Here is a 27,991-nt window from a genome sequence, read left to right on the forward strand (position 1 = left end):
TGGTTTTGTTTCGGATTTCTAGCATCTGCAGTTTTTTGGCAATTTTTTTCATCTTAGCTCAGATCACTTGAAGCATGACACACAATTATAAGTACATTGGCAGGTAAGCGATCTGGTAAACATTGCAATAGATGTTCTGAATGAACTGTTTAGGTTACAAAAATTTATGGAGGCGGAAAGGTGGAACATTCTTTGGATGCAGACAGGAAGCTTATGTTGAACAGTCATGATTTGGTGATGCCGGTGTTGGACTGGGATGGAAAAAGTTAAAAATCACACAACACCAGCTTATAGTCCAACAGGTTTAATTGGAAGCACTAGCTTTCGGAGCGACGCTCCTTCATCAGGTGATAGTCTATCACCTGATGAAGGAGCAGCGCTCCGAAAGCTAGTGCTTCCAAATAAACCTGCTGGACTATAACCTGGTGTTGTGTGATTTTTAACTATGTTGAACAGGAAATTAGAAAGCAGAAGAAACTAGGAAATAAGTCTCAGCCTTCAATTTCCTGGCCATCACCTGCATCCTGTTTCAGGATAAAAATGCTCATTAAAGAAATGTCTTCTTGTTTATGGAATTAGTCTGGCTTATGGTGTGTGTGCAAGTCTGTGTGTGTGTGAGAGAGACAGAGAGAGAGTGTGTGTGTGTGTGAGAGAGAGAGACAGTGTCTATGTTTGTATTGTGTGTGTATATGTGTCTGTGAGTGTGTATGTGTATATTGTCTGTGAGTGTGTGTCAGTGTGCATGTTGTGTGTGTGTGTACGTGTGTCTGTGAGTGTGCATCGGTGGGTGTGCATGTTGCATGTGTGTATGTAAGCCTCTGTCTATGAGTCTGTGCCTGTGTGTGTGTACATTTATGTATGTGTGCCTGCGTGTTTCTGTGTGTGCATGAGGTTGTATGCGAGTGCACACATGTTAGTGTGTGTGTCTGTATGAATGGATGTAAGTATGTGTGATTGTGTGTGTGTCTATGTGTGTCTATGTGTGAGTGTGAGTAGAAACAGATAACGAAGCAGAGTCAGCATGGCTTGATGAAGGAGAAATATTGCCTGAGAAATGTAGTGCAGTTCTTTGAGGAGCTACAAACAGATAGATAAATTTCCAAAGGCATCGATAAGGTACCACACAATATGCCACTTAATATGACAGGAGCCCACAGTGTGGCATTAGGATATTAGCATGGATTGAGGATTGGTTACAATAGAAAACAGAGAGTTGGGATGAGGGTAACCTGTAACTAGTACAGTGCTACAGGGAGCAGTACTAAAGCCACAATTATTTGCAATATACATTAATGACTTTGATACAAGTGAATGTACTATTGCAAAGTTTTTGGATGACACAAAACTAGTGAGGAAGGCAAGTGGTGAGGATGGTATGAAGGGTCTGCAGAGGGATGTGGAAGGGTTAAATGATTTGATATAAACTTGGCAGATAGAATCGAAATTGGGTAAATGTGAGGTCTGCACTTAAGCAGGAAGAATAGCGAAGTTAGTGTTCTTTAAATACAGAAAGATTGTAAAAGCTGCAGCACCAACATTGGAAATGTTATGAACTGCACGGAGGCTAGTGAGAGAATTCAGGTGGATTTAGACAGACTGGTGGAGTAGGTACACACATGACAGATGAAGTTGGATGCAGAGAGCTTGAAAGTGAAAGACTGTGGATTGGAGAAGTGGGCTTTGATATTCTAGCTCTGGAATTCCTCAGAAGGGGAAATTCTTTCTCTACTTTTCTTCTTGCCGTGAGAGGGCTTCAGGACATTGCAACACCCTTGTGATGATGTCGTGATGCTGCACATCACTGAGCATAAATAGCACAGTGTGGGTGGAGTTAGAGGAAAATAAACCCACACTGTACCAGACTGGACTAGACTCCTGAATGAAATGAGTTTTCATAGCATATGGCCAAAATTGTACGCAGTCCTCCAGGTACAGTCTCACTAATGCCTTGCCCAGCTGAATGTATAGTATATGATAGGAGAGGTCCTGTGGTGCAGTGGTAGCATCCCCACCTCTGAGCCAGAGAGCCCAAGGTCAAGTCCCACCTACTCTGAGGTGTGCAATAAGATCTCTGAACAGGGTGATGAGAATATATCGGCAATGTGTAATCAATCATGTTACCTAGAGGTCTAAGCCTGACCTCAGTCTTTGAAGACAGTTCTTTGCCTTCTCATCGATCAATCTACAAAAATGCAATGTCAATAAAAGTGAAACAAACAAAATCCTAAAAATCTCCTTCATCCTTTTAAACGAGATCACCCATTGGCTTTTCCTCTTCGGGGGAAGAGAGTTACAGCCTCCTCTACCTCTCGACCTTTTCGACTGCTCCTTTTCCCTGTGCACGTTTGTTTTTGCAAATAGATGAGTTTATATGCATGCTCCTCGAATGTTTTTCACAAAGGCAACCTATACAGTCATAAGATGAGACATATGAAGATGAAGGAGCAAAATGAGTGTTATCTGTTATTCCCACACTGAGTGTACGTAGGTAAAGTAATTATCTTAATTGCCTGAATCTGACATACATAATTACAATATAATCCATGATAGTGTTATAAAATTTTATAAAAGTGAATTAAAAGGTTGCCGACTCACAGTTAATGTCGCAAAGACCTACAAGAAAATAAGAATACACTGGAATTCTTACGATACACCTACGTTCAGTCGGTGAGATGTAGAAAATGGTAAAGATGTGTGACACACTGCAAGGGACTTAATCCAATTTTCTCTTAGTTTCGTATTAGCTAAAAAGGAAGCCAAATGATGCTAATCCTGCATAAGTTTAAATGTTGCGATATTACATTTCGTACCAATTAATGGCAGTAATGTCACTTGATAACTGATTGGAATAGCAAATCTTAGTTCTTCAATCCAATTAATAACAACTGACAGCTGATAGATTGCATTTAGCCCAGATTCTGCCAGAAATATTAGTGAGCCTAGCATCTAGGGAGAGGGTGGTCTTGAAGGAAATCAGCATAAATAGGGTCAGTCTAAGGATATGCCGTAAACCATTTTAGACTGGCATGAGGAGACATTTCTTCACCCACGGGGTGGTGAGACTGTGGAAATCTCTGCCACAGAAAGTGATGGAGGCAAAAATCATTGAATGTTTTCAAGAAAGAATTAGGTATAGTTCTGAGGGACCGGAGGGTATTGGGAGCAGGCGGGAACAGGGTACTGAAACAGATCATGAGCCATGATCATAATGAATAGCAGTGGCAGACTTGAAGGACAAAATAGTTTACTCCTGCCCCTATCATCTATGTTTCTATGTTTAGTAAGAAAATGGTGCCAGTTAAATGAATAGGGTTAAAGGTTGACAAATCACCAGGGTCTGGTGATCTATATCCCAAAGTATTAAAGGATATGGCCCCTGGAAATATTGGATGACTCAATGGACACCTTCCAAAATTCTATAGACTCTGGAGCAGTTGCTACAGATTGGGGATGGCAAACATAACCCCACTATTTAAAAGGGAGGGAGGAGGAGAAAAAGACAGAATTACTGACCAGTGAACCGAACATCTGTAGTGGGGAAAATGATGGGTCTATTATAAAAAAATGTGATAACAGAACACTTGGAAAGTATGAACAGGTTTGGACAAAGCCAGCATGTGCTAATGAGAGCCAAATCATGGTTAACAGCTCTACAGGAGTGTTTTAAAGAGTTAACTTGCAGAATAAAATAAGGGGACATGAGTGGATGTGGTGCATTTGGATTTTCAGAAGCTTTTGATAAGGTCCCTCATAAAAGGTTAGTGGGCAAAGTTAAAGCACACGGGATAGGGGCAATATATTGGCATGGATCAAGTACTGGTTGACAGACAATGGGAATAAATACATCTTTTTCTGAGTTGCAGACAGTGCCTAGTGGGGTACTGCAAAGATCAGCGCTATGACCTTCTCCATCTCTCTCCTTTAAAATCTACTTAAAACATATCCCTTTAACCAAGCTCTCAATCGCCTAAATGAATAACTCTACATATGCCTTTCTTTTCAAATTGGCTACACTGTCTTGGAACATGTTTTATTACTTACCAGGCAACACAAAACGATCAAACATTGAGCTACAACATGATAAAACATGTGTTAACCAGATCTTCAGGCTTCACTTCCAACATTAAAAGTGCAATACCATGTGTGACTCGTGCTTCAGTCAAAACTATGAGCCAACAGCAATAGTATTGCATAAATACAGGAGAACATCTTAGCCTGTCTTACAATTAAATAACAGAATAGCTCAAAATACAGGAAACTGCAGAGTGAGACTTAAGTTTGAACATTAACCCAATCTTCAAATTTATTTCTTCCAAGACAACCCTCAGGTTTCAGGAGTCTTTGGTTCTTTGTTTATTTGTAACAAGCTCCAGAGAATCATATTAATTTGCACAATTAACACAGGAAAAGCTACAAACTGTAAACTCAGTCTCACAGAGAGCAGTGGAGGGGGGCGGGGGGACACAGCACATTTACAAGAATGGTGGAGGTGGGTACTGCAGATGCTGGAGATTAGAGACAAGATTAGAGTGTACAAAGTTAAAAATCACACAACACCAGGTTATAGTCCAACAGGTTTAATTGGAAGTACACTAGCTTTCGGAGCGACGCTCCTTCATCAGGTGATAGTGGCGGGCTCAATCCTAACACAGAATTTATAGCAAAACTTTACAGTGTGATGTAACTGAAATTATACATTGAAAAATTGATTGTCTGTTAAGCCTTTCATCTGTTAGAATACAGTGATAGTGTGCTTCCAATTAAACCTGTTGGACTATAACATGGAGTTGTGTGACTTTTAACTTTGTACACCCCAGTCCAACACCTGCATCTTCAAATCAAGATTAGAGTGGTGCTGGAAAAGCACAGCAGGTCAGGCACCATCCGAGGAGCAGGAAAATCGACATTTCGGGTGATGAAGGGCTTTTGCCCGAAATATCGATTTTCCTGATCCTCAGATGCTGCCTGACCTGCTGTGCTTTTCCAGCACCACTCTAATCTTGACATTTACAAGAACACTGCGTACTCTCTTCATAAGGAAATGTTGGGACTGCTCTCCATTGAGCGGGGAAGAGGGTCGGATTAAGAAGTTGTGAATGATTCGGTAATGAGGAGTTATTTCCACTGGTGGCACTATCGGTGTTGGGGTGGAATGACCAAATGATTCACTCAAAACCCCAGGCGTTCCCCTGCATCAAAGAGTTCATTGAAATTACACCAGTGGGAAGAAGCCCTCTGAAAATCCAGACAGCTCCCCTCCAAACAAAGAAAAGAAGTCCATTTTTATACATTTGTTGCATCCCACCTTTAACATTTACAAACCAATCATTTTATTAATTAATTACACAAGCTTTATATTATGCCCGAAACGTCGGTTCTCCTGTTCCCTGGATGCTGCCTGACCTGCTGCGCTTTTCCAGCAACACATTTTCAGCTCTGATCTCCAGCATCTGCAGACCTCACTTTCTCCTCAACTCCCCGATGCTCCATGGTCTCACGATGTTTCCCAGATTGTCTTCACTCCCATCTCGGGGCTTTTCACAATGGACATGGGTATTCAAGTACAGACCTTCCCAAACATTTGCAAACTGCCAAGTAATTGGATACTTGCCTATCACTTAAAAATCTTTTAAATTCCATTATACAGTTCATTAACCTCATTGCAGAATATGCAAAAAGATATCAATCTTACTATTTGTTATAATATCAGTTCCAATAAAGTTGTATGGCTACACCTAATGTTAGAATTATCTGGCTAAAAAATTTAGTCTCTTGAATTTGCAGCCAGGTTATGTATCTTCCAGAATGTTCTGTGCATTCTCCCATCGAGTTTTCTGTCAGGAATGTCTTTTTCTATCGAGTCTTCTGTCAGGAACATTTCCTCTGATTCTTCTGTAAGGAAAGCCTTTTTCCATCATTGGTATTTTTCTTTTGTACAATGCTTTCCCTAATACATAGATCACTGTGAGAGCCAGTTTCTCTCTAGAGAGGTGAGGGCCATTAGTTCTGGTGGATAGCTGTTACTCTGGGGTCTTTGTCCAACTGTCCTCTTCCTTCATACCCTTGATGACATATCTTTGTTTTTCTACAGTAGGGATTGGTCCGATGTTGTCAAAACCTTCAAATTTTGATTGAATAGGTTTCTGGTATCGACATGCCTGGTTCAAATTAATTGGCTAACTTCCAAAAAACAGTTGTCTTGGTAAAAGCTGATGCTTGGCCTGCTAACTGTATGGCCCTTCAAGACAAATGTTTCAGTTCGGGTGCTCTCTGTGCGCCTGCAAACCCCCAAGCCGCTGCTTACAGACTTACATTCCAAATCTCTAAGCATTGAAAAAACATCATCTTTTAAGGGGGCCACTCAATGCTTTTCCCCCTAACATTTTACAATTTTACAAATGTCAAATTCTAACTTCCTGCATCCCAATGCATAATTACTCCATCCAACTTCACAACAGTAAGAAATAATTAAATAATTAGAGAGATTCAGTAACTAAACACAGAGTGAAATGTTCTTAACCATGTCTTATGCGTAAATATCTGCAGCTATATATTCTACCATTGGTCTACCTGTGCAGGCTTCATTAAGCAAATATTTTCCTCAGGCTACTGTCAGCTGAACTTTCACTGTTCTTGCCATGGGCGGTCGTCAGCCATTTTGAGCTGCTCAGTCATGGGCAGCCCTAACAATCAGTAATCAGAGATCACACCTTTAAGGCAAATTTCTAAATGGCAGAGACACTGTAATTGATTGGTCTCTGGTACCCACGGCATGGTAGGATGGCAGATGCAAATTCCATCATTGATTTCAAAAGGGAACTAGTGAAATATTGAGAGGATAAAATTGTAGGAAAAAAGTAGGGAAGAGGGACCCAGTGTATAATGGGCTGAATGGCCTCCCCTGTACTGAAGGTTTCTATGGTTCCAGGAGGCATCAGTTTCCGTATGCAGAGCCACAGGAAGTATATTGTGTGTGCTAGACGTTGTTGTGTGATGTTTAATGCATTGAGTGTGAGTAAATTGTTCTTCAGAATACATTAGACTGTGAAGGTGTCCCTTCCCATACATCAATACTACACTGGAGGATCAATGAGTCTCTTCACAATGAGTCTCTTCTCTTCGCTACACTTGTATTGGATACTGAACTGTGCTAGAAGAGTAACCAACCCACATCCATTTTCAATTTGGATTGGTCACACTACAGGGATTTTGGTGGTTAGGTTACAAAACCAGGTATCTCATGACCTGGGCTAATGATGAGGACACCTGAGTTTGAGAAAGGAGCCAGGGAGGGAATTTAAATTTGATCCATTCATTAATTCAAAAGAAAACTTGGGGCATCAGTGATCACGGATCTATTTTTGCTGTAAAATCCCACTCGGTTCACTAATTCACTTAATGGAAGGAAATCTGGTGTCCTTCCTCAGTCTGGCCTGCATGTGACTCCAGTCCCACAGCCAAGGCCTGAGACATGAAGGGAGGGTGGGGTTAAATCAGGGCCAACATAACAGTCCTTGGATCTCTAGAGGGTCCCAGCTGTGTTTGGGTTGGGGGGGGTTATGAGGCTGCGGTGCTGGGGACCATAGTTGGGGAAGGAGACTCAAGAGCAACAGTGGGGTCATAATCTCAGTCCATTCCTCTGGCTGCCACAATACAGTTCACTCTTAGTTTTGTTTTAGATTCACTTGTGGGACATGGGCATCACTGGCTTGGCGAGCATTTATTACCTGTCCCTCATTGTCCTTGAGAAGGTCGGGGTGAGCTTCCTTCTTGAACCACTGCGGTCCATGTGCTGTAGGGTGACCCACAATGCCCTTAGGGAGGGAATGCTGGGAATTTGACCCAGTGACAGCTGCCTCTGAATATACCACTGAGTAATACTCCAGAAGGTAACTCACCACAATCTCATCACAATTAGAGTTGGACAATGAATGTCAACTCTGTCTCTGATCTCTTGAATAAGGAACAAAATATTCGCCAACGTTTATCCTGCCTTCAGAATTGATTGTCTGACCCACCTCCCTCACCAGCATCTGACTGACAGCATTACCAGGGAGGAGTCCCAAATTCTTCCCTGACTTCCTGTAAAACTGTCTTCCTTGCTGAAGCATGTTTTTCTGGGTCAAAGCAGTTCGTCACAAACAGTTCACTTCTCAATCAAGTGAAAGGAAGATGCTGCAGGGGGCTGGAAATCTGAAATGAAAACAAAATTGCGGGAGAAACTCAGCGGGTCTGGCAGCATCTGTGGAGAGGGAAACAGAGTAAATGTTTTGAGTCCAACGTGACTCTTCTCCAGAACTGAAGACTTCAAAAGCCGCCAGCGCTCAGTTGTAAATTTATTTTTAGTTTCATTAAGCTCACAGATGGAGGATACACCAAGATGCATGCTACACATTAAATGAAGCACATGTTACAAATCAGAGTAGTTGATGTTGAATTACTTAGCTTTGAGACTTACTTTCGACATGATTGGATAACCTGAAACAATGACATTGCGGTGTAAATGGTAGTTCCATTGGCTCATTGTTCAAAGCACAAATCGCAAGCTCACTTAGAAATTCAGTGGATGAAGAATGAGCTGGAATTACATGCAAATTTTACCATAGAAGCTAGTAAACTTGGCCAAACGAAAACTTATACTTAATATAACAAGACTGCATCCTGCCATTCACTGAGAGCATGGTCAAGCCTTTGCCACTGGTCCCTTAATATCACTGATGAACAGGAATCAATCAATCAATTAATCTCAAACTCCAGACCTGAGACCCCAATAAAGACCTGTCATCCTGCCAACCAGATTTTCAATTTTGTGGCTCCTGCCCCTCAGTCAGTTTTGGGATCAAGCCAACAATGTACTTGCAATTTCAGAATCTCTCATTGAGATTTAGCGAATGTTTTTGGAAAGCCCACATTAACAACATGGACAGAGATCCAAAGCAAAGAAAAAGAGAACAGCAGATGCTGGTGGTCTGAAACAAACATAAGCAGAAATTGCTGGAGAAACTCAGCAGGTCAGGCAGTGTCTATATGGACAGAGAAAGTAGAGTTAATGTTTCAAGCCCAGTGAGCAAGAAGGGTTTCTGGACTCAATGTTCATACTGCTTTCTCTCCACAGATGCTGCCATGCCTGTTGAGTTTCTCCAGCAATTTGTGTTCATGACTTCTGTTCACTAGTGTAGTCACCTCTTCAGAAAGGGTCATTGAGCATCAACTGTGATTTTGAATGGCAGAGAGGTTTGAGGGGCTGAATGGCCTACTCCTGCTCTTATTTCTTTAGTAAGATGGATCCTTTACAAATCCACGCTGGCACTTTCTGATCCATGAAAAAAAATTTGAGAAAGTTCAATCATTTACATGCTGGTGTAATGTCCCAACCAGAGACAATAAGATAACTGGGCTCTGCAATTCCCTGGTTTTTCTCACAATGACATGTGCAACTCTATAATCTGGTGGAACAGTTCCTTATCGGCCATGCTTTCTGATCACTTGGTGGCACAGAATTGTAAAAAAAATGAAACATTTTCAAAACTTTTCACCTTATGTTTATCAAAACTAAGACAAGAATAGCAAATTCTAAAATTACAACAATTGCCCTGCCATGTAAATTTCTGTAATAATACAATATCGTTGCCAGTGTCAGACAATCAGTTGTAGGAACCTGACCCGGTGCTAAAATGCCCCAGGAGCTTTTAAAGGAAAAGGGACAGGCCAAAGCACATGGACTACAAGGATGTTGCCAGGGTTGAAGGGGTTGAGCTATAGGGAGAGGCTGAACAGGCTGGGGCTGTTTTCCCTGGAGCGGCAGAGGCTGAGGGGTGACCTTACAGAGGTTTATAAAATCATGAGGGGCATGGATAGGGTAAATAGACAAAGTCTTTATCCCTGGGGTGGGGGGAGTCCAGAACTAGAGGGCCTAGGTTTAGGGTGAGACGGGAAAGATATAAAAGAGACCTTAGGAGTAACTTTTTCACGCAGAGGGTGGTACGTGTATGGAATGAGCTGCTAGAGGAGGCTGCAACATTTGCAACATTTAAGAGGCATTTGGATGGGTATATGAATAGGAAGGGTTTGGAGGGATATGGGCCAAGTGCTGGCAAATGGGACTAGATTAGGTTAGGATATCTGGTCAGCATGGACGAGTTGGACCGAAGGGTCTGTTTCAGTGCTGTACATCTCCATGAGCTATGACTTTAATTTGGAAATGTTCCTCTATACATTGCTATTTTCCTGAATTGTCCTAATGAATGCAAGACAAAAAGCTACAGTAACATGTGCCTTTTTTTGAGCAATCCTCAATAAGAAACATTAACATCCTTCATTCAGTCAAATAAATAGAAATACCATGACACGTATGCATTTCAACACAAATAAATATGTATAAGCTTGATTTTACATTACTTAAAATCAGTTCTTTTTAAGAAAATTAAGTTTGATTTCAAAGTCATACAGAAAGAGACATAAATAATGTGAATAAGGAAATGGATGATTGTGCTCTATGTTTGGTGACAAAATGCAGTTGATAACACTCCTGTGAAGCATTTTGGGCTATATTGCTATCTTGAAGGGGCTGCGCAAATGCAAGTTGTTGTTGTAAAATGAGTCTAGCCCTAATTTTAAAATCTTGCCTTCCCTCCTGCAGTTGCATGCACTCAAAATGAAAGAAGATCTAGGACTTTCAGCTTTGCTGCTGATTTCGTAAAATAGGGTTAACTAGGTCAGTGACAATGGATGCCCTTGTTAAGCAGGACACTGGTTAAAATGACTGCGCTTGCATTCAGCTCTGTACTTGCAGCCTGGATATGAAGGGCTTGTTTCTGCTAAAAGCACATCGGTTACAAGACCAAGCAATCTCTGTTGTTTCTCATAAGGTGAACAAAGAACTAAAACGCACAAAGTTTCAAGCGTAAAGGTGAAATGGACATTCTCAAGAATGAGGCTTCTTATCCAGTTGCTGTGGTTGAGCCCTGTCGCTGTCGTCCTGAGCTGTGGGTGGCTAACACTTACCACTCAGCTCGAGAAGGTTATGTGTCACCTCAAAATCACAATCCATCTTTGTAAACACTTGGGAGCCTCTGCCATGATTAATGCTGGGAACTGCACAAAGACAGACTGTCCCGTAGCTTTGTGATCTGTTTACTCGGTCACAACCCAGACACAAAACCAGAAACAGCTCACATTGCACAAGTCTAATCAGGCTTCACCGAGTCACTTGAAGTTTCACTTCCAGCTATGCACCAAACCTAACAATCACACTGACACAGTATTTCTCAGAGCGATAGCAGAATGTAACGTGGGCTCATGAGGCTGAGAATCTTTGTTCCCCCATGTCAAGCTTCTTGAACGAGTGGTTCTCAGAGCCAACTTTTAATGGGTGGCTTTAAACTGGGCTGTTTCAGGATGTCATAGGAACATCAACTGCATTTCACAGCAACTCCTGTGCTGCAGCACTGGGTTACCAACAATCACTCCAGTGTGGATACCCCCACATTTCAGTATTGTTACACAGTCTCTGTTGTCATGCAGTGAGCTCTCCCAAATTTTCCAAAACCAGCCAACTCAAAAAAAGATGATGCTCACACATTCCTTTAGCTGCAGTAACTATTGAATTGTGGGTGCATCACAGGATGAGGGAAGATCTTAGGTCAAATCGAGAACCATTTAAGAAACCAGTACTAATGGCTGAAAGGGGCAATAGGTTCGGGGACCCTCCCGACGTTCATTTTTACAGATTCATTTTGAAAGAGGTTTGCAAAATGGGAATCCCACAATGAATTTTAATTGGTGATGGGGTCCCAAAGGACAGGAGGGGAGATTCCCTGATACAGTTCAATATGACAGCTATTTAAAAGAGGGAAGTTACACTCTTCTGGCAACCTATCCACTTAACTCTCTATCTCTGTTTGCTCACTTGTCTTTTTGAAAGCTATTTTGGTCGTCCTGGGTCAGAAATAGCCTTCTGAGCATCAATGAATCATTAAAAAGGCCTCACTGTCCAAACTTTCCCTTGTTTGCTGTTTACATTTAGTCTCTCTGATGATTCACTCCTTCAACGACAGAAATAATAGTTCCTTAAACACAAGCCCTTCGGACGGTAGAGAGCTCACAGAACAATATTCCTGACTAAACAGATAAAATGATCAGGATAAGCAACAGAGTCAAAAAGTGCGGCGCTGGAAAAGCACAGCCGGTCAGGCAGCATCCGAGGAGCAGGAGAGTCGACACTCGAAACATCGATTCTCCTGCTCCTCAGATGCTGCCTGACCAGCTGTGCTTTTCCAGCGCCACACTTTTTGACTCTGGTCTCCAGCATCTGCAGCCCTCACTTTCTCCCAGGAATAAGAAATTACACGGAGGGCAGTTTAGTCAGAGTATTTAAGATGATGCCAGTAAGCTTGCAGGGTGCAGCAGATGGTGAAGAAAGCAAATGGTATTTGGGCTTCACATTGAGAAGATTCGAATGGAAGATGTAGTGTAATATGGATGAGTGTAAGGTTATCCATGAGGAGTAAAAACAGGAAGGTTAATTATTATCCGAGTAATGATGGGTAAGGGGGAGGTGCAACAAGACCTGGGTGTCTTTACACACCAAACCTAGGTCCCTGGCGTTGTAAGGCAGCAGTGCTAACCACTGAGCCACCCTATGTTCCTTTGCAACAGTTTGAATTGAATTGAATTTATTGTCACGTGTGCCGAGGCACAGTGAAAAGCTTTGCCTTGTGAGCGATACAGGCAGATCACAGAGTTTTACATGTGTGTCCCTTATTCTGTAATGATGTAACCTAGATTAAGACTCCCCCCTTAGTGGAAACATCTTCTCAAAATCTCCTCTGTCAACCCCTCCAACGTCTGGAAATATTCAGCAGCTACGTCAGTATCCGTGCAGAGAGAGAAGCAAAGTTAATGTTTTGTGTCTGATCGGGCTTCTTTTGGACAGCATTTGTGGTACTGAATCCAACATTGCACATTCACACTGCCTATCTTCTGACTTCTCAGCAGGATTAGTAAATACTAAAAGATCCTAGGGATTAACAAGTAGAATTTAACCCCTTTTGATGTTTATCTATGATGTGTGATTCTGAGCAAGCAGAGAGCATGCATCAAAACTTGGGTGAGCAAGTTTGCGGATGATACGAAAGTCGGAGGAGTTGTTGACAGTGAGGAAGGATGTGGCAGGTTACAGCAGGATATAGAGAAGCTGCAGAGCTGGGCAGAAAGGTGGCAAATGGAATTCAATGTAGCTAAGTGTGAGGTGATTCACTTTGGGAAGAATAACAAAAAGATGGGGTACTGGGCTAATGGTCGGATACTTGGTAGTGTGGATGAGCAGAGGGATCTTGGTGTCCATGTACACAGATCTCTGAAAGTTGCCACCCAGGTAAATAGTGCGGTGAGGAAGGCATATGGCGTACTGGCTTTTATTGGTAGAGGAATTGAGTTCCGGAGTCCTGAGGTCATGATGCAGTTGTATAAGACTCTGGTGCGGCCGCATCTGGAATATTGTGTGCAGTTTTGGTCGCCATACTATAGGAAGGACGTGGACGCACTGGAACGGGTGCAGAGGAGGTTTACCAGGATGTTGCCTGGTATGGAAGGAAGATCGTATGAGGAAAGATTGAGACACTTGGGGCTGTTTTCATTAGAGAAAAGAAGGTTTAGGGGTGACTTGATTGAGGTGTACAAGATGATTAGGGGGTTAGATAGGGTTGACAGCGTGAACCTTTTCCCGCGTATGGAGTCGGGTATTACAAGGGGGCATAGCTTTAAATTAAGGGGGGGTAGATATAGGACTGAAGTTAGGGGTAGGTTCTTCACTCAGCGAGTCGTAAGTTCATGGAATGCCCTGCCAGTAGCAGTGGTGGACTCTCCCTCTTTATGGGCATTTAAGCGGGCATTGGATAGGTATATGGAGGATAGTGGGTTAGTATAGGTTAGGTGGGCTTGGATCGGCGCAACATCGAGGGCCAAAGGGCCTGTACTGCGCTGTATTCTTCTATGTTCTATGTTCTATGTAAAAGAGTGACGTGGAACTGGGACTTGCTGGATAAGGGGAGGTGAGTTCCAGAACAAACCTCTCTCTCACAAACTGAACCAATCGAAAGAAGCCTGAACAATCACTGACCTGATTTCTCCTGAAGGAGCCAATAACACAACAGGAATGAAGATTTGGAATAAATCTGCCCTCTGAAGAGCAGAGCTGTAAATTTGTAAATGGTTATAGATTTGCTCTTTATAAGAACCTAATGTTCTATTGAGACAGGTTCCAAAGATTAAATTGCAATTCCCACATGGATACAGACCTTCGACCTTCCTTAGACATGTCACTTGGCCATTGAGGTAGGGCTATTCAGAATATTTCAGTGTGTTTACCCTCAATATATCCCAGCAGCAATCCAGACTAGAAGCACAAACAAGTTGTTTCCAATCTCTGCGACAAGAGGACAAGAGAGAGAGTCATTGCTCAAACTCAGTGCAAGAGCAGAGCCACAGCTGTCATGAAAATACAGTAGACAGCAATACTGTATCTGGTCAAGTACATCAAAGACCCACTGTCCTTAATCAAATACGACGTGTGAAACTGTTCATGTCCCCTTTCATTTGAAACACATTGGTATGAGCTACCTCCACGTTCTGCAAGGTTACTTATGAAGAAAAGGCATTCATCTTCATTTGAAGAACAGTCCATTGTCTGGTCTTGCATCTTCCATGAGTAATGTGCATGATGGGATTGCTTAGGGCATGAAAGGTAAACTGAGCCATGGCCCTCCAGGACAAGAGCGGGATTCTCTCTTTGTGAGGAACGGTAAAACGCAACTAGGAGAAAGAAAACCAGAATCATTAGTGCTCCATCTTGTTAAAGCCGCCTTCAAACATTGTCAGGTATGAGGACAGATCTGACATATTTCAGGACTTCTTGCCTTCGTTTCAGTTCAGTTAGACACTTCAAAGAGCCATAAACATTCAGATCACCAAAGGATCTGCCCCCTCTACCCTTGACTGGTTCATGGTCTTTGACAGAACGATCCAAACTGATCCCACTGACCCGCACTGTCCCATGGGCTCAGAATGTTCCTCAGCTTCAAACTGCAATGACCTTCGCTTCAGTCACCGTTTGTAAAACACCCCATATACCGTCAAGTCTCTGCGCAAACTGAGCTGCACATACTGCTGGGGGTGAGGGTGAGCGGAAACTAATTTGACTGAACCTGTCACTGAAGGAGCCCTTGAGGTCACAGATAGAAATCTGCTCCTTCTGTAGACAGTAAATTCGGGAAAGGTGACAAATTGAACTTCCACCCAGTCATGTAGGTCCCCCACCAGATAGAAATGTGAAAATGTCCCCTACTTCAGAGGGGATTGTAACTGGGGGGGTGGGCTTCTTTGAAGGGCCGGAGCTGCATGATTTATTTACATTCTGTTTCCCACAGACCAACATGGTGGAGGGAGGGGGGGGGGGGTATGTTGGTGTCGGGGTTGGAGGGAACAGCATCTGGCTGGTTAAACCTGTGTGAATTAGCAGCAATAAACTGGAGCTAGGCTGATCGGGATTGTTCCCCAGTGGGAATGGGAATGTCACGGTGTTGGGAATGGAATATTCAGTGCAGCATCAGGACAATGCAGCCAGCACGATGGTTTGATCAGTAACGGGTAGATCACTGACCTACAGGGGCAGTAGGGTGTACCAGCGACAAGATGCACTGCAGCAACTCAACAAGACTCCTTAGACAGCGCCTTCCAAACCCGCAAGGGCGTGGGAACAGACACATGGGAACACCACTTTGCAAGTTCCCCTCCAAGTTGCTCAATGTTCTGTCTCGGAAATACATCAGAATTCCCTCACTGTTGCTGGGTCAGAATCCTGGAGCTCCCTCCATAACAGCACTGTGAGGTATCTACCTCAAGGACTACAATGGCTCAAGATGGCAGCTCACCACCAGACACCAAAGGGTAATAAATGTTCACCTGTCCAACATGCTCACATCCCATGAGTAAATAATACAAGAAGGCAAACAGACAGGATGCCACTATCACCTGATGAAGGAGCGGTGTCAGTGTCAGTGTCAATGGTTATAATCCTGATGAACACCATTTCACTTCAAAGATAATCATCAAGATTGAAGTTCCAACAAAGCATTGAAAATTTTGGGGTGGCACAATGGCTCAGTGGTTAGCACTACTGCCTCACAGTGCCAGGGACCAGACTTGGGTGACTGTCTGTGTGGAATTTGCACATCCTCCCCGTGTCTGCGTGGGTTTCTCCAGGTGCTCTGGTTTCCTCCCACAGTCCAAAATTGTGCAGGTTAGGAGGATTGACCATGGGAAATTGCCCATATTGTTCAGGGATGTGTAGGCTGGGTGCACTAGTCAGGGGTAAATGTCGGGAAATGGGTTTGGTGGGATACTCTTCGAAGGGTCAGTGTGGACTTGTTGGGCTGAATGGCCTGTTTCCACACCGTAGGGATTCTATAACGTTTCACCAAGTGGGGAAAGATTTGAAATTCAGGCAAAAGCAGTTAATGTTTTCATTCTCCCTTCCCCAGGTGAATTTCAATCCCAGTTTTGTAACTGGTGAGGCCTCCAAATATTTAAAAAGGACAGAAAATTGGGTGCCTCTTGATATCTTTGAAACAAAAATGTAACAGTTTGGAATGTTAAAATGCAAAGTGATTACAATATCTTTTGGAAGCTGTTGCAGTTTTAGTCAGAAACGTTTCTGATTATTTTGTGTCTGTTGTGATTGAGCTGCTCAGAGAAATCATCCACTCATTGTAACAAGTGACCTTCATAACTGCTGTGCTGTTGTGAGCGATAACTGAGAAATGAACTGAGATACTGATTCTGTGGCCAGATCAATAAGAGCGAGAATCGCTGTACTCTCTCTCAGCGGAACCTCACCTCTTTCTGAAGGACATTTCTTGTGATCACCATTTTCAGGATCTTGGATAAGGTTGCTGTGAAAATAAATACAATGCTGAGGTAAGTCTGGGTGCTACAGTTCTCCCCTCTGTGAGGTTAATCACAGGACATTAATGCTTTCACAGCCTTCACATTCCAAAAGGGAGATTATCAGCAGGGCACCATTAGTCTTTATTTCAAAAGAAAATTAATGTTTTTCCGGTTGCCTCTTACATGTCTTGGTTTACAAAATATTTTTGGGACGCGGGCGATTCTGCTGCCCATGGCCTGACTCGGAGTACTCTTCACTGAGCATTCCAGTGCCCAGTGATCTCCACTGGCTTCCAGTGCACTCTCAAACCCAGATTGGTGCAGTTTAATGGGAATTGTACTGGGTAATGGGGATTCAACTAAACAATGGACACTACACTGGGTAACATGGGTGCTACTGGGTAACTGGCATTCTAAAGGATGTGTAAAAGGTATTGCACTGTGCGCTGTAGTGATCATTGTATTGGGCATTGTAATGGGCACTGTAATGGGCAATGAACTGGAAACTGTAATGGGCAACGCACTAATAGGAACATGCTCCCTAGGTTACAAGTGACCCCTTCAGTGCCTGGTCATGTGAGCGAGAATAGACTTCTTCAGTGAGTCACTGGTGGAATTGTGTGCAACTACACATGCTGATAATGCTGAAAGAAAGGCCTGCCTCTAGGAACAACTTCAAAACATCCCAAACCACTTTGTAGCCAGTGAAGATCTTTCAAACTGCTGTCATCTTCCTATTGTAGGAAATGTGGCAACTGACCTGTGCACAGCAAGCTCCCACCAGCAGCAGTGAAATGTTGAGGTGGTAAGCTGACTTCAGTGACTTTGTCTGAGGGGTAAGTATTGGCGATGGGAGAGACCCACATCCCATGTGTCATCAAAACAATGTCACAGGATCTTCTGCATCCCCCCTGAGGGGGCAGAAAGGAGTTCAGTTTAAGGTCACACCATAATGGAGGTACCCCGAGGGCCTGAGGGCTACACTGAACTGTCAGCCTCGATTAGTTTCCCTCGGGAGAGCAGAAGATGGGGCTTTGAAAAAATAAGAAAAGGGGTTTGAAATATGGAAAATGGTTCCCCATACGTACCTGGAGCGAGATGTGACAGGGACACAATTCTTCTCTCTGTCATCCCAAGCACAGTAGGGGTCCCTGGCCATGACGCAGCTTTCACAGCTTTCATTATATTTTTCACACTGCATCAGTGGGATCCGAACCACCTCTTTAGCAGCGGTAACGTACAGAAGTTTCTAGAAAGACAAGTAAAAATATTAATTTCACTGCCTTTTTTTCTTAAAACAGTAAAGGATTCCTGCTACTGCCTTTCATTTTCTGGTCAGGTGGATGACCCCTTGACCTTTGTACTTACAGCTTCAGAGTCCAGGGACATTGATGAGATTGGTCCTGGCTCCTTTAGAATCGTAAGTTCTGAAATGATGAAGACTGACTGTCCGATTTCCAGAACCTTCTGGATTTTACCATCTCCTGTGGGGAGAAAAGAGAGACTCAGCGTTTCAATAATGTCAAAACCCGGTGAATTCACATTCCTCATGATTAGATATCTGTTGGCGGCAATCTCTAGAATGGTCAAAAGCCCCAGTGTGAGAAACTGGGCGTTTGATATTCATATAATAGAGGTTTAATATGAAAAACTAAGTCACGTGATCTCAATGGAGCCAATGGTGATCGTTACCTGAGAATAGTTTAGATGAGAAAGAATCAAAGATTGGCAAAAACATCAGAAGAACTGTGGTGTTCTCCCAAACACTGCCGTGGGGTCTTTAACTCGCCCTGGGCCACTTGGGGCCTTGGCTTAACTTTGCACCAAATGTAACAGTGTCCAATTTTACATTTGACAAGCAACAGAAGTCTTCTATTGACTGACAAAACTAGGAAGAAAATGTGATTCTGGATAAGTGGTCCTGGAAAAGCACAGCAGGTCAGGCAGCATCCGAGGAGCAGTAAAATCGACGTTTCGGGCAAAGGCCCTTCATCAGGAATACGTCGATTTTCCTGCTCCTCGGACGCTGCCTGAACTGCTGTGCTTTTCCAGGACCAGTCTAATCCACAATCTGGTTTCCAGCATCTGCAGTCATTGTTTTTACCTAGAAACAAAATGTGAGGCCATTCATCCCATGAAGTTCATGCTGTCATTTAACTCGGTTGTGGGTTGATTTACATCAGAAGAGAATTGCTTTCTCTTTTTATTTGATCAAATCCATATTCACATAAGGCCACAAAGCAAATTCCTGTCAAATCCTGATGCATCTGGGCATTAGCTTCGGATCATTATTCTAGTGGAGGGATATCAGGCTCTGCTTATTTGTAACTCCCTCCAGCATTTAGTCTCAATTTGCAAGGACACGTGCCACTGAGACACACAACCAAACCAGGAGACCCTACCTCTTCACAGCTTCACTCATAGAAGTATCTGAAATGTTATCCCGCAGTCAAAAACACCCATGGGTGTTGGAAGTGCATTCAATGTGACATATTGAAATGAGAATTGGATAAGTGCATGAAGATAAAGGTTGCCTGGCAACAGTAAATAAGTGGGGTAAATTGGATGGCAAAGGAACAGCATGGAGGAGAGGGACAGAATGGCTTCTGTCTGCGCTGTGTAATTCTGTGGGGTGTCCCATTATGCTTTACCTCAGCACAGATGAGAATTAATATGTCGAGTACCAAGTTATTTACAAGTGGTAACATCGGGTATCTTCTCATCTATACAAACTGTTTGGTGGGAAGACCTACCCATGGCCAGGAAAAGGACGTAGAACACTGTTCCATTGAAGCCAACAACGAAATCCACGACGATTTTCTTGAAATGATCCTCATCCTTGAAGACGAGGGGGCCTTTTCCGATGGGATGGATTGGACTCTCCATTTCAGGATGGTGTTCCACCATTCTCAGTACTTTACTTTCCAGACTTTGAGTGTTAGTCCCACACTGCAACAATGTGAGAAGAATAGAAGGCTGTAAGTTATCTTGTGACGAGACACACTTTGGATTCCCTCGACACCACATGATCTCCTCTTCTAGCTGAGAGACCAGAGAGTGCCTTGCATTCGAAGCTACTGAATCCTGACCTTGTTCACACTCTGACCCTAAGTTCACACGTGACAAATGGGTGACCCCAGAGTGAAAACAAGGGATTTGTGGGGAGTGACAGAGTCCAAAGGGGCACGGACAAAACTAAAACAAGTTATGACTTTCAAAGGAGCAAAGGTTTCCGGTAAAATAATGTCCCATTGTTCTACTGGAGACAGGATTGGAGTCAGAGATGAATCCAGGACTATCCCATCCCAGTCCCTACTCCACAGCCATTGTACCATTGTACCTTGGAGTTTGGGACCCCCATTGCTCAGCACATGATCACAGTAGGGGTCATGACCCACAGCTTGAGCACTTTTGCTCTAAGATATTTGTTTTTCTTGGCCAACAACTCATTTGGTTTGATCTGTCCTGGGAGAAACTAAAAAGTGGAAAGGGTAGGGAAAAGGAATTGAAATCAAGGAGAATAAGATTTTCTGTAAATTGACTGGTGAACAATGAGATGTCGATGAATCACCAATTCAACCAATCAGCAAAGAGAATAACAAGGAGAAACTTGACACCTAGACACAGCGTCAACCAAATTTAGAAGAAAAGTTATCAGGAAAGGATTGTATTTGATTGGATTTGATCAGTTCAGTAACGTGGAGATTGGATGGTGCAGTAATTCACACTGAACATCACCCTCTGGAGTATGTGACGGAACAGCGTTTAGACGAATCAAACATCTGACCTGCGATATTGAACACACCGTCTCGGTCAGGATCCAGGACCAGTTACATCAGTAAATTCTGGGATATCAGATTTAACTGAGAGTTATTTCTCAACGTGAGGTATTTGTACTGTGTGCGCTGCAACAGACCAGTCTTTGATGTAGACATTGTCAGCAATGTATTGTAGTCAGTTTAATTGGGGGATAATTCCATTTAACTCTGCCTTCAATCCATTTTGAGATACTGCCCAGTTAACTACAGCCAGTAAGTGCCACTAAACCGTGTATGCTCATCTCACACTTGAATGCCAGTCGTCCCATTATGGATTTTTCTGTGAACGTTTATAATGGGATCGACCTATGTAAACAAGGTCCACCTTACAATGACACTCTCCCACCAGGAGTGCCATTGTGGTGCCTCAGTTCAGCATCGCCCAGTTCCTCAGCTGGTAATGTTCCTCAAACTGCATACAACTCTGCTGTTCAAGTTGCTGCAGGTTTTGTTTCTTCACAATAAATTTTCAAACAGAATCAAATCATTGTGTACAACGAAGTACAAAATGATGACTTCAAATTGACACAGAACTCCGCCACCCTCTGAGACTGCTTTATCTGAAAGATTACACACTGTGTTCACTGTCCCTGTGTAAAATCCAAGCCCGAATACCTCATTTAATAAAGCCATAGAAAATCCAACTTTTCTATCCTCACATAATAATTAAATCATTAATTAGACTGAAGTGTTTCAGTCATTTTCTGGATCTGGTAAAACCAGTGCCCAAGTGAACAAGAATCAGCAGCTTCTTACCGTCCCAGGTCTTGGGTCAGGAATAGATTCAGTGAATCCTTTAAACGTGGAAGTACTGAACACATTATTAATGTCCTCCATGGAGTATGTGCAGATTGCTGACCCGTTCCTAAACACAGACAGATTATTGAGTGAAAGGTTCAGTGAGAAAGGGAATTAAAACAGTTTGTACTGACTTTTCATGCAAGACCAGAAAAGTGAAAACCCAGACCTTGGTTTTCCTGAAATAGAAACAGTAAGTGCTGGAGAAACTCAGCAGGTCTGGCGGCTGTTGTGCAGAGAGAAACAGAGTTAACGTTTCGAGTCCAATAGACTCTTCTTCCAAACACTGAAGACTTTTCCAAAGAAGTCGAAACGTTAACTCTGTTTCTCTCTCCACAAATGCTGCCTGACCTGCTGAGTTTCTCCAGCAATTTCTGTTGTTACTCAGATTTCTAACATCTGCAATATTTTGTTTTTAATGCTGATTTCCTGCTGACTTTTAGATAAAATGTTCCCCATCCAAATGGAAGATTTTCAAAACTGCTTCCAAAGTTTTGAACTTCTCATCACTGAAGCTGCATTGGATTTGAGAGCAGGATTGGAATCTGATGGAAATTAAAGACCGCTCCTTGGACAGTGGGAGCCTGACTGAGACTTCACTCTGACAGACTCTCCCAGTGCTGGCTCCATGCACTGGCCACCACAAACAACTGTAACCCCCACCCTCTCTCTCTGCCCACACTACAGCATCAATCCTGAGGTGGCTACACAGGGAGTGTTGAGATTTTATCACACCCTCTTTCCCGTTTCCAAATGCTTCTAAGACAGTTTTCTCAAAGAAACTGTGTCCCTTTAACCTTGTAATGAGGCCCACACTGTGTGACCTGGTAGGAGCTGCCAGATGGAGCAATCTCCCTGGCTTCAGTCGCTTTGACCACAACTCACTGATACACATTCCACCTTGAGTGGCATCTCGCTCAACTGGATTCTAAAGACATCTTGTCCCAAAGTGGAATCTGGTGTGTGTGTGTGTGTGTGTGTGTGTGTGTGTGTGTGTGTGTGTGTGTGTGTGTGTGTGTGTGTGTGTGTGTGTGTGTGTGTGTGTTTTGTGTGTGTGTGTGTTGTGTGTGTGTGTGATTGTGTGTGTGTGTGTGTTTTTGCATTTGCGTGTGTGTTTGTGAGTGCGTGTTTGCATGTGTATGTGTTTGTGTTTGTGTATGTGTATCTGTGTGTGCGTGTTTTGCATGTGTGTATGTGTGTGTGTGTTTGTGTGCGTTTGTGTATATGTGTGTGTGTATGTGTTTGTGTTTGTGTGTGTGTATATGTGTGCACGTGCGTGTGTGTATGTGTGTGTGCTTGTTTGTGTCTGTGCGTCTGTGTGTGCATGTGTGTGTGTTTGTGTGTGTCTGTGTGCATGTGTGTCTGTGTGTGCATGTGTGTGCGTGTGTCTGTGTGTATATGTGTGTGTGTTTGTGTGTGCGTCTCTGTGTGTGTGTGCATGTGTGTGTGTTTGTGTATGTGTGTGTTTGTGAGTGTGTGCTTGTGTGTGTGTGCGTGTGTGTTTGTGTGTGTCTGTGCATGTGTGTGTGTGTGTGCGTGTGTGTGTGTGTCTGTGTGTGTAGGATTTTGTTTCGCTCCTTGTTCTGTCCTGAACATGTCACTATCTTGCTGACTCACCAGTTACTCTGAAAAATTCCGTAAACGCGGTCTCCACTCTGAGCAACAAAGACATCTTGAATCCTGTTGAAATGCACGTTTTCGGACGGAACGTTACACAGCAGGCGAGCTTTCAGAAAGGTTGCCCATTTATTTTGCAGTTGGAATCGGGAACCACCTCTGTCATTCTGTGGAGGAGAGAGATCACAGCCTGAAGTATTCCCTCACACACACAGCAAACCCACGAGTTCTGGAGTGGATCCATAATCTCCCACAGAGAGACCAGAACGTATGGTCCCAGGGCCTGAGCTCCTAAGGGAACCTGTTCAGATGGATTCAAGGAAGATGTTTCCTCCAGTGGAGGGGAGACAAATATGAGGGGACACAGTTTAAGAATAAAAGGTTTCCCATTTAAGATGGAGATGAGGAGATTTTGCTCTCAAATGGTTTTAATTCTGGGGGGTTTCTCTTCCCTAAAAAATAGTGGAGATTGCAAGTCATTGTATTTATTCAAGGTTGTGTTAGATAATTTTGCTAATTTTTAATGAGTTAGTTTGATTGCTGACAGACAAGGCAGTCAAGGGTCACAGAGGCCAGTCGGGAAAGTGGAGTAAAGACAATAGCCAGATCAGCCATGGCTTTACTGAAGGGCAGAGCATGACTGAAGGGCTGAAGGGTCTGCTTCCATGTTGCTATGGCAACTGCCCCAGGATTCGGGAGATTGAGATATATCAGAATCAGAACAAGAGCTACAGGGTTAAATGCAATTACACATGACATTTCCATCAATAAAGAGGAGAATCCACTTATTGTAAACATGGGGAAACTGGGGAGGTTTCTCTAACAAGTTCCAATCTGAAACTTCAGTTGTCCACCAGGTCAGGAAGGTGAACATTTGGCCCAGTGCTGGGATGGGACAGTCCAACAGCACCCTAAAGGGGCTCTATGGAATATTGAGGACAGACACTCCGTCGCTCAGGAAAATGTAATGACAGGTTATAATGAAAATTCGAGTCCATGTATGAAACATCCAGCTGAAAACATCAACCATTAACTTCATCTGTCGGACTCACCCACCTTACACACACGGGCAACCCGCGATATCCAGGGGTCAACGTCCAGGTTTTCTGCCAAATTCCTTTCCCGGAAAAAGAACAAAACGTGTTCACCCATTGGTGACATTCCCACAAAACTGGGATCTAAATGGGAAGGAGAAGGGAGGGAACAGGAACATGGGTCAATAACATCACAACAGTCCAATACAGCTCAGGGAAATACATCTTAAATTGGGAACATGAGACATGGAAAACTATAGGTGAGTGGAGTCTACAGAAATGCAAGCCTTGGACCCAAAGGCTGGCATTTCTGTAGCACCATTTGTTACCTGAGTCTTTCCTAAAGCACTTTGTGGCCACTGTTAGAATTCTAGTTACTGTTGTAGTACAGGCGACACAGGAGGCAATTTACTCAACGTGAGCTCCCACAAACAACAAAGGGATAAATGATCAAATTGTGTTTTATAACATTGATGGAGAGAGAAATACTCATCAAGACACAGGGGTGAATCTGTTATGATCCCAAAGAAGACCACCAAATTTTGTTATAATCTGGTTACAGCCAGTAACTTCAATTTTGTTTTAAGTGGATGAAGTTTGAGGCCCACAACATATAAAACGACAGGTATCCCCCACTTTGCAAATGTTCACTTTACACAGTTTCACTTTTACAAAAGACCTACATTAGTACCTGCTTTCACGAAGCCAAAGAGGATTTTTGCTTTTACGTGAAACGGTGATACTTTTTCCATGTAAATCACGCACCTTCGCTTTACGCCATTTCTGGCATACGAAAGGTTTCCTGGGAATGCTCTACTTTCGGATAGTGGGGGCTACCTGTATACAATTTATATTCTAGCACCCAATTTTAACACAGGACAACAAAGGACTGATAGACAAACTGTGGTCAAACACCCCACAAGAGCACTCCAAGTAGCAAATGCAGTCAAGATGGTTCCCATGGATATCTAAGCAATACCCTCCCTAAGATTGCAAGTAACCAAATCTCACTGAAACTTTGCCTCCTTTACAAGGGATTCTAAATCTTCATGTCTGAGGATCTATCCTTGGAATTCCCATAAGAACCAGTCACTGAGCCACAGACTGCTCATGTCCTGCCTGTTGAATCTCTACTCCTGAGGTTGTGTTCTACTGGATTCCCAAGGTTGCACTTCAGCACGCATTCCTGGGCACAACTCCAGCTCTTTCACACTGAGAGAGATAATCCAAACTGGCACTGCCTCTGGCTTCTCTGGGCTCCCATATTTACTGCACCAAGCAAACATTGCCTGCGGGCTTCCCTCACCCTGAACTCTCAGCTGCCCTGAAATATCAAAGGTTCCCATGACTTATTCTGAGCTCAATCTCCCAGCCACCTTCTGTTGCTTCTCAGCTCCTCACAACTTCTACCAAGTCTGAGCTGCACGGAGACTCTGGCAATGGAGCCCTTGCTGAATGGAGCCTTTATTCTGATGTTGTGTGACCAGCAATTGCAAGAAGGTTCAATCATTTCTGACCAACACCCAGTTCAACTTCTCTGACTCTTGCTCCCCGACTAAAACTGTCTCTGACCTGTGACCTGCTCTTCGATGAATCTTGTACCAATTAGGGTGACTTATCAAAAACTCTCCAGGAAAATTCCATCATTTTTTAATAATCATAGAGTCATAGAGATGTACAGCACAGAAACAGACCCTTCAGTCCAACTTGTCCATGCCGACCAGATATCAGAACCCAATCTAATCCCACCTGCCAGCACCCGGCCCATATCCTTCCAAACCTTTCCTATTCATATACCTAACCAGATGCCTTTTAAATGTTGCAATTGTACCAGCCTCCACCACTTCCTCTGGCAGCTCATTCCATACACGTACCACCCTCTATGTGTGAAAAAAAGTTGCCCCTTAGGTTTCTTTTATATCTTTCCCCTCTCACCCTAAACCTATGCCCCTCTAGTTCTGGACTCCCCCAGCCCAGGGAAGAGACTTTGTCTATTTATCTTATCCATGCCCCTCATGATTTTATAAACCTCTATATTTTATGTTCAAGGATGAGTTACCTTTATTCAATTATCAGCAAAAATCAGCATTCTTAATATGGAGAGTTAATGTTCTTAATGTGTAGCCTTGTCCCTGTTTCTGTCTCTTGCTCCAACTTACGGTGATGTTGGAACCACTTTCCTGGGTGATTTATTGGAAACCTGCAATAAGCCCAGTTTCTGTCACAGGGAAGGAGTGTATGTTGCCATCTCCCTATACTGGAACATGGTGTGCTCTGAAGGTAACATGTCACAGAGAAGTAACAGTCAGACCTTTGGGAAATGGGTTTCATCACATGCCGAAACCAGTGCTTCACATCCAGTACTTCAACCACTGGAACGTCTTGTGGTGAAATGTAGCAATCCTTCAAAGCGCAAACAGATACAAGCAAACCTGATTCGATCTAAAAGGCCGGCCGGCCAAAAGATGACACTTCTGACAGTACAGCAGTCTCTCAGTAATGCTGTGTCAACCCAGATTGTAAGGTCAAATCTCTAGGAGGTGACTTGTACCCCCACAGTGAAAATTAGGGGAGCCCTGTTTTCATTCCATACAATTTCTGGGTTTGGCACTCCATCTTTTTCTACATCCTCATTGTCTCACACTTCCCATATGATTGTGAAAGCCTTCAAAACTCCTTCCCTGATGAGTCCGTGCTTATCCACCCTGCCACAGTTGGTGCAATTACTGAGTGTTCACTGCAAGTTTCGACCATGTCCAAAATTAAAACTATTGGGCAAGATTATAGAACTTGTAGTTCCTCGTGTGTGAAGCTCTGTCTTGTGTCATATCTCCCTAGGCCGTTTTGCTAAGACACTGGTTTCGGCATCCTATCACTTGACGGTTTCAACTGTGGACCTTCGCAAAATAGAATTGGTTCACAGTTTGCAACACAGGAATGCTGAAAATCTATTTCGCAGTACGATCGACGCAATGCTTCTTCATATTACATGCGAGTGAGGCTCAGTTGCTGTCCCGCATTGCAATCTGTGATCTGTCCTTGTTATTCTGTTTGTTTTGTTGGAGGAACCTACACTGCATCTCTCACTGTATATCACACAATCCTGGCACGTAAAATCACAGCTTAATATTTATCCATCAAAACCCCAACATCAGCTATTAATAGTTGGTCTATAAGAGGGAAATTGATTGTTGCCCTTGAGTTTCCTAAGTGTAAGATGTGTTCTGCAAAGGATTCCCTCAGAATTACAAGTTGAACAATCTCAGCCAATCCAGAGAATAGCTGTGCAAATTTAGCCAAACCTATTTGCATCTTTCAACATCAATCATTAACACTTATTCCTCATCTGTTTCACTCCTCTACTACCATTCGCATTCTATTTGTACTTTGATCTGAACACCCTTTCCCATCTGTCCCACTTTCTCCAAGCCCTCACTTTTTCTGACTGTATGAAACCTGTCATTTTTCCAGATCTTTCAAATCCAAAGGAGAGTCAAGAATTCTGAGGTGGTGCCTGGTCCAATCCAGTTCAAGGAGCAGAAATCAGCTTTCAGCGCCTCCCCTCGATGTGTTACATCCCTGCCACCTGATTAGAATACTTACAGTGTGGAAACAGGCCCTTCGGCCCAGCAAGTCCACAACAACCCTCTGAAGAGCAACCCACCCAGACCCATTCCCCTACATATACCCCTTCACCTAACACTACTGGCAATTTAGCTTGGCCAATTCAGCTAACCAGCACATCTTTGGACTGTGGGAGGAAACCAGAGCACCCGGAGG

General features: G+C 43.3%; 1 protein-coding gene across 1 annotated transcript in view; it reads right to left on the reverse strand.

Moving 5' to 3' along the window:
• Window positions 1-8,318: 8,318 nt before the first annotated feature.
• Window positions 8,319-27,991, reverse strand: part of LOC122542615 (semaphorin-7A-like) — a 51,158-nt gene continuing 31,485 nt past the window's right edge. The window contains exons 7-14 of the mRNA XM_087982134.1: window positions 24,234-24,355; window positions 23,178-23,344; window positions 21,519-21,627; window positions 19,698-19,893; window positions 18,313-18,428; window positions 18,033-18,193; window positions 16,894-16,949; window positions 8,319-14,811 (exon numbers count right to left, since the gene is read on the reverse strand). Of these exons, the coding sequence (XP_087838260.1) occupies window positions 14,465-14,811; window positions 16,894-16,949; window positions 18,033-18,193; window positions 18,313-18,428; window positions 19,698-19,893; window positions 21,519-21,627; window positions 23,178-23,344; window positions 24,234-24,355 (1,274 nt within the window). The 3' untranslated portion in view covers window positions 8,319-14,464. The remainder of the gene's footprint in view (window positions 14,812-16,893; window positions 16,950-18,032; window positions 18,194-18,312; window positions 18,429-19,697; window positions 19,894-21,518; window positions 21,628-23,177; window positions 23,345-24,233; window positions 24,356-27,991) is intronic.

This window comes from Chiloscyllium plagiosum, unplaced genomic scaffold (genome assembly GCF_037043375.1).
Source record: "Chiloscyllium plagiosum isolate Xiang-an unplaced genomic scaffold, Cpla_swu_hap1 HiC_scaffold_42, whole genome shotgun sequence".
Lineage (NCBI taxonomy): Eukaryota > Metazoa > Chordata > Chondrichthyes > Orectolobiformes > Hemiscylliidae > Chiloscyllium > Chiloscyllium plagiosum.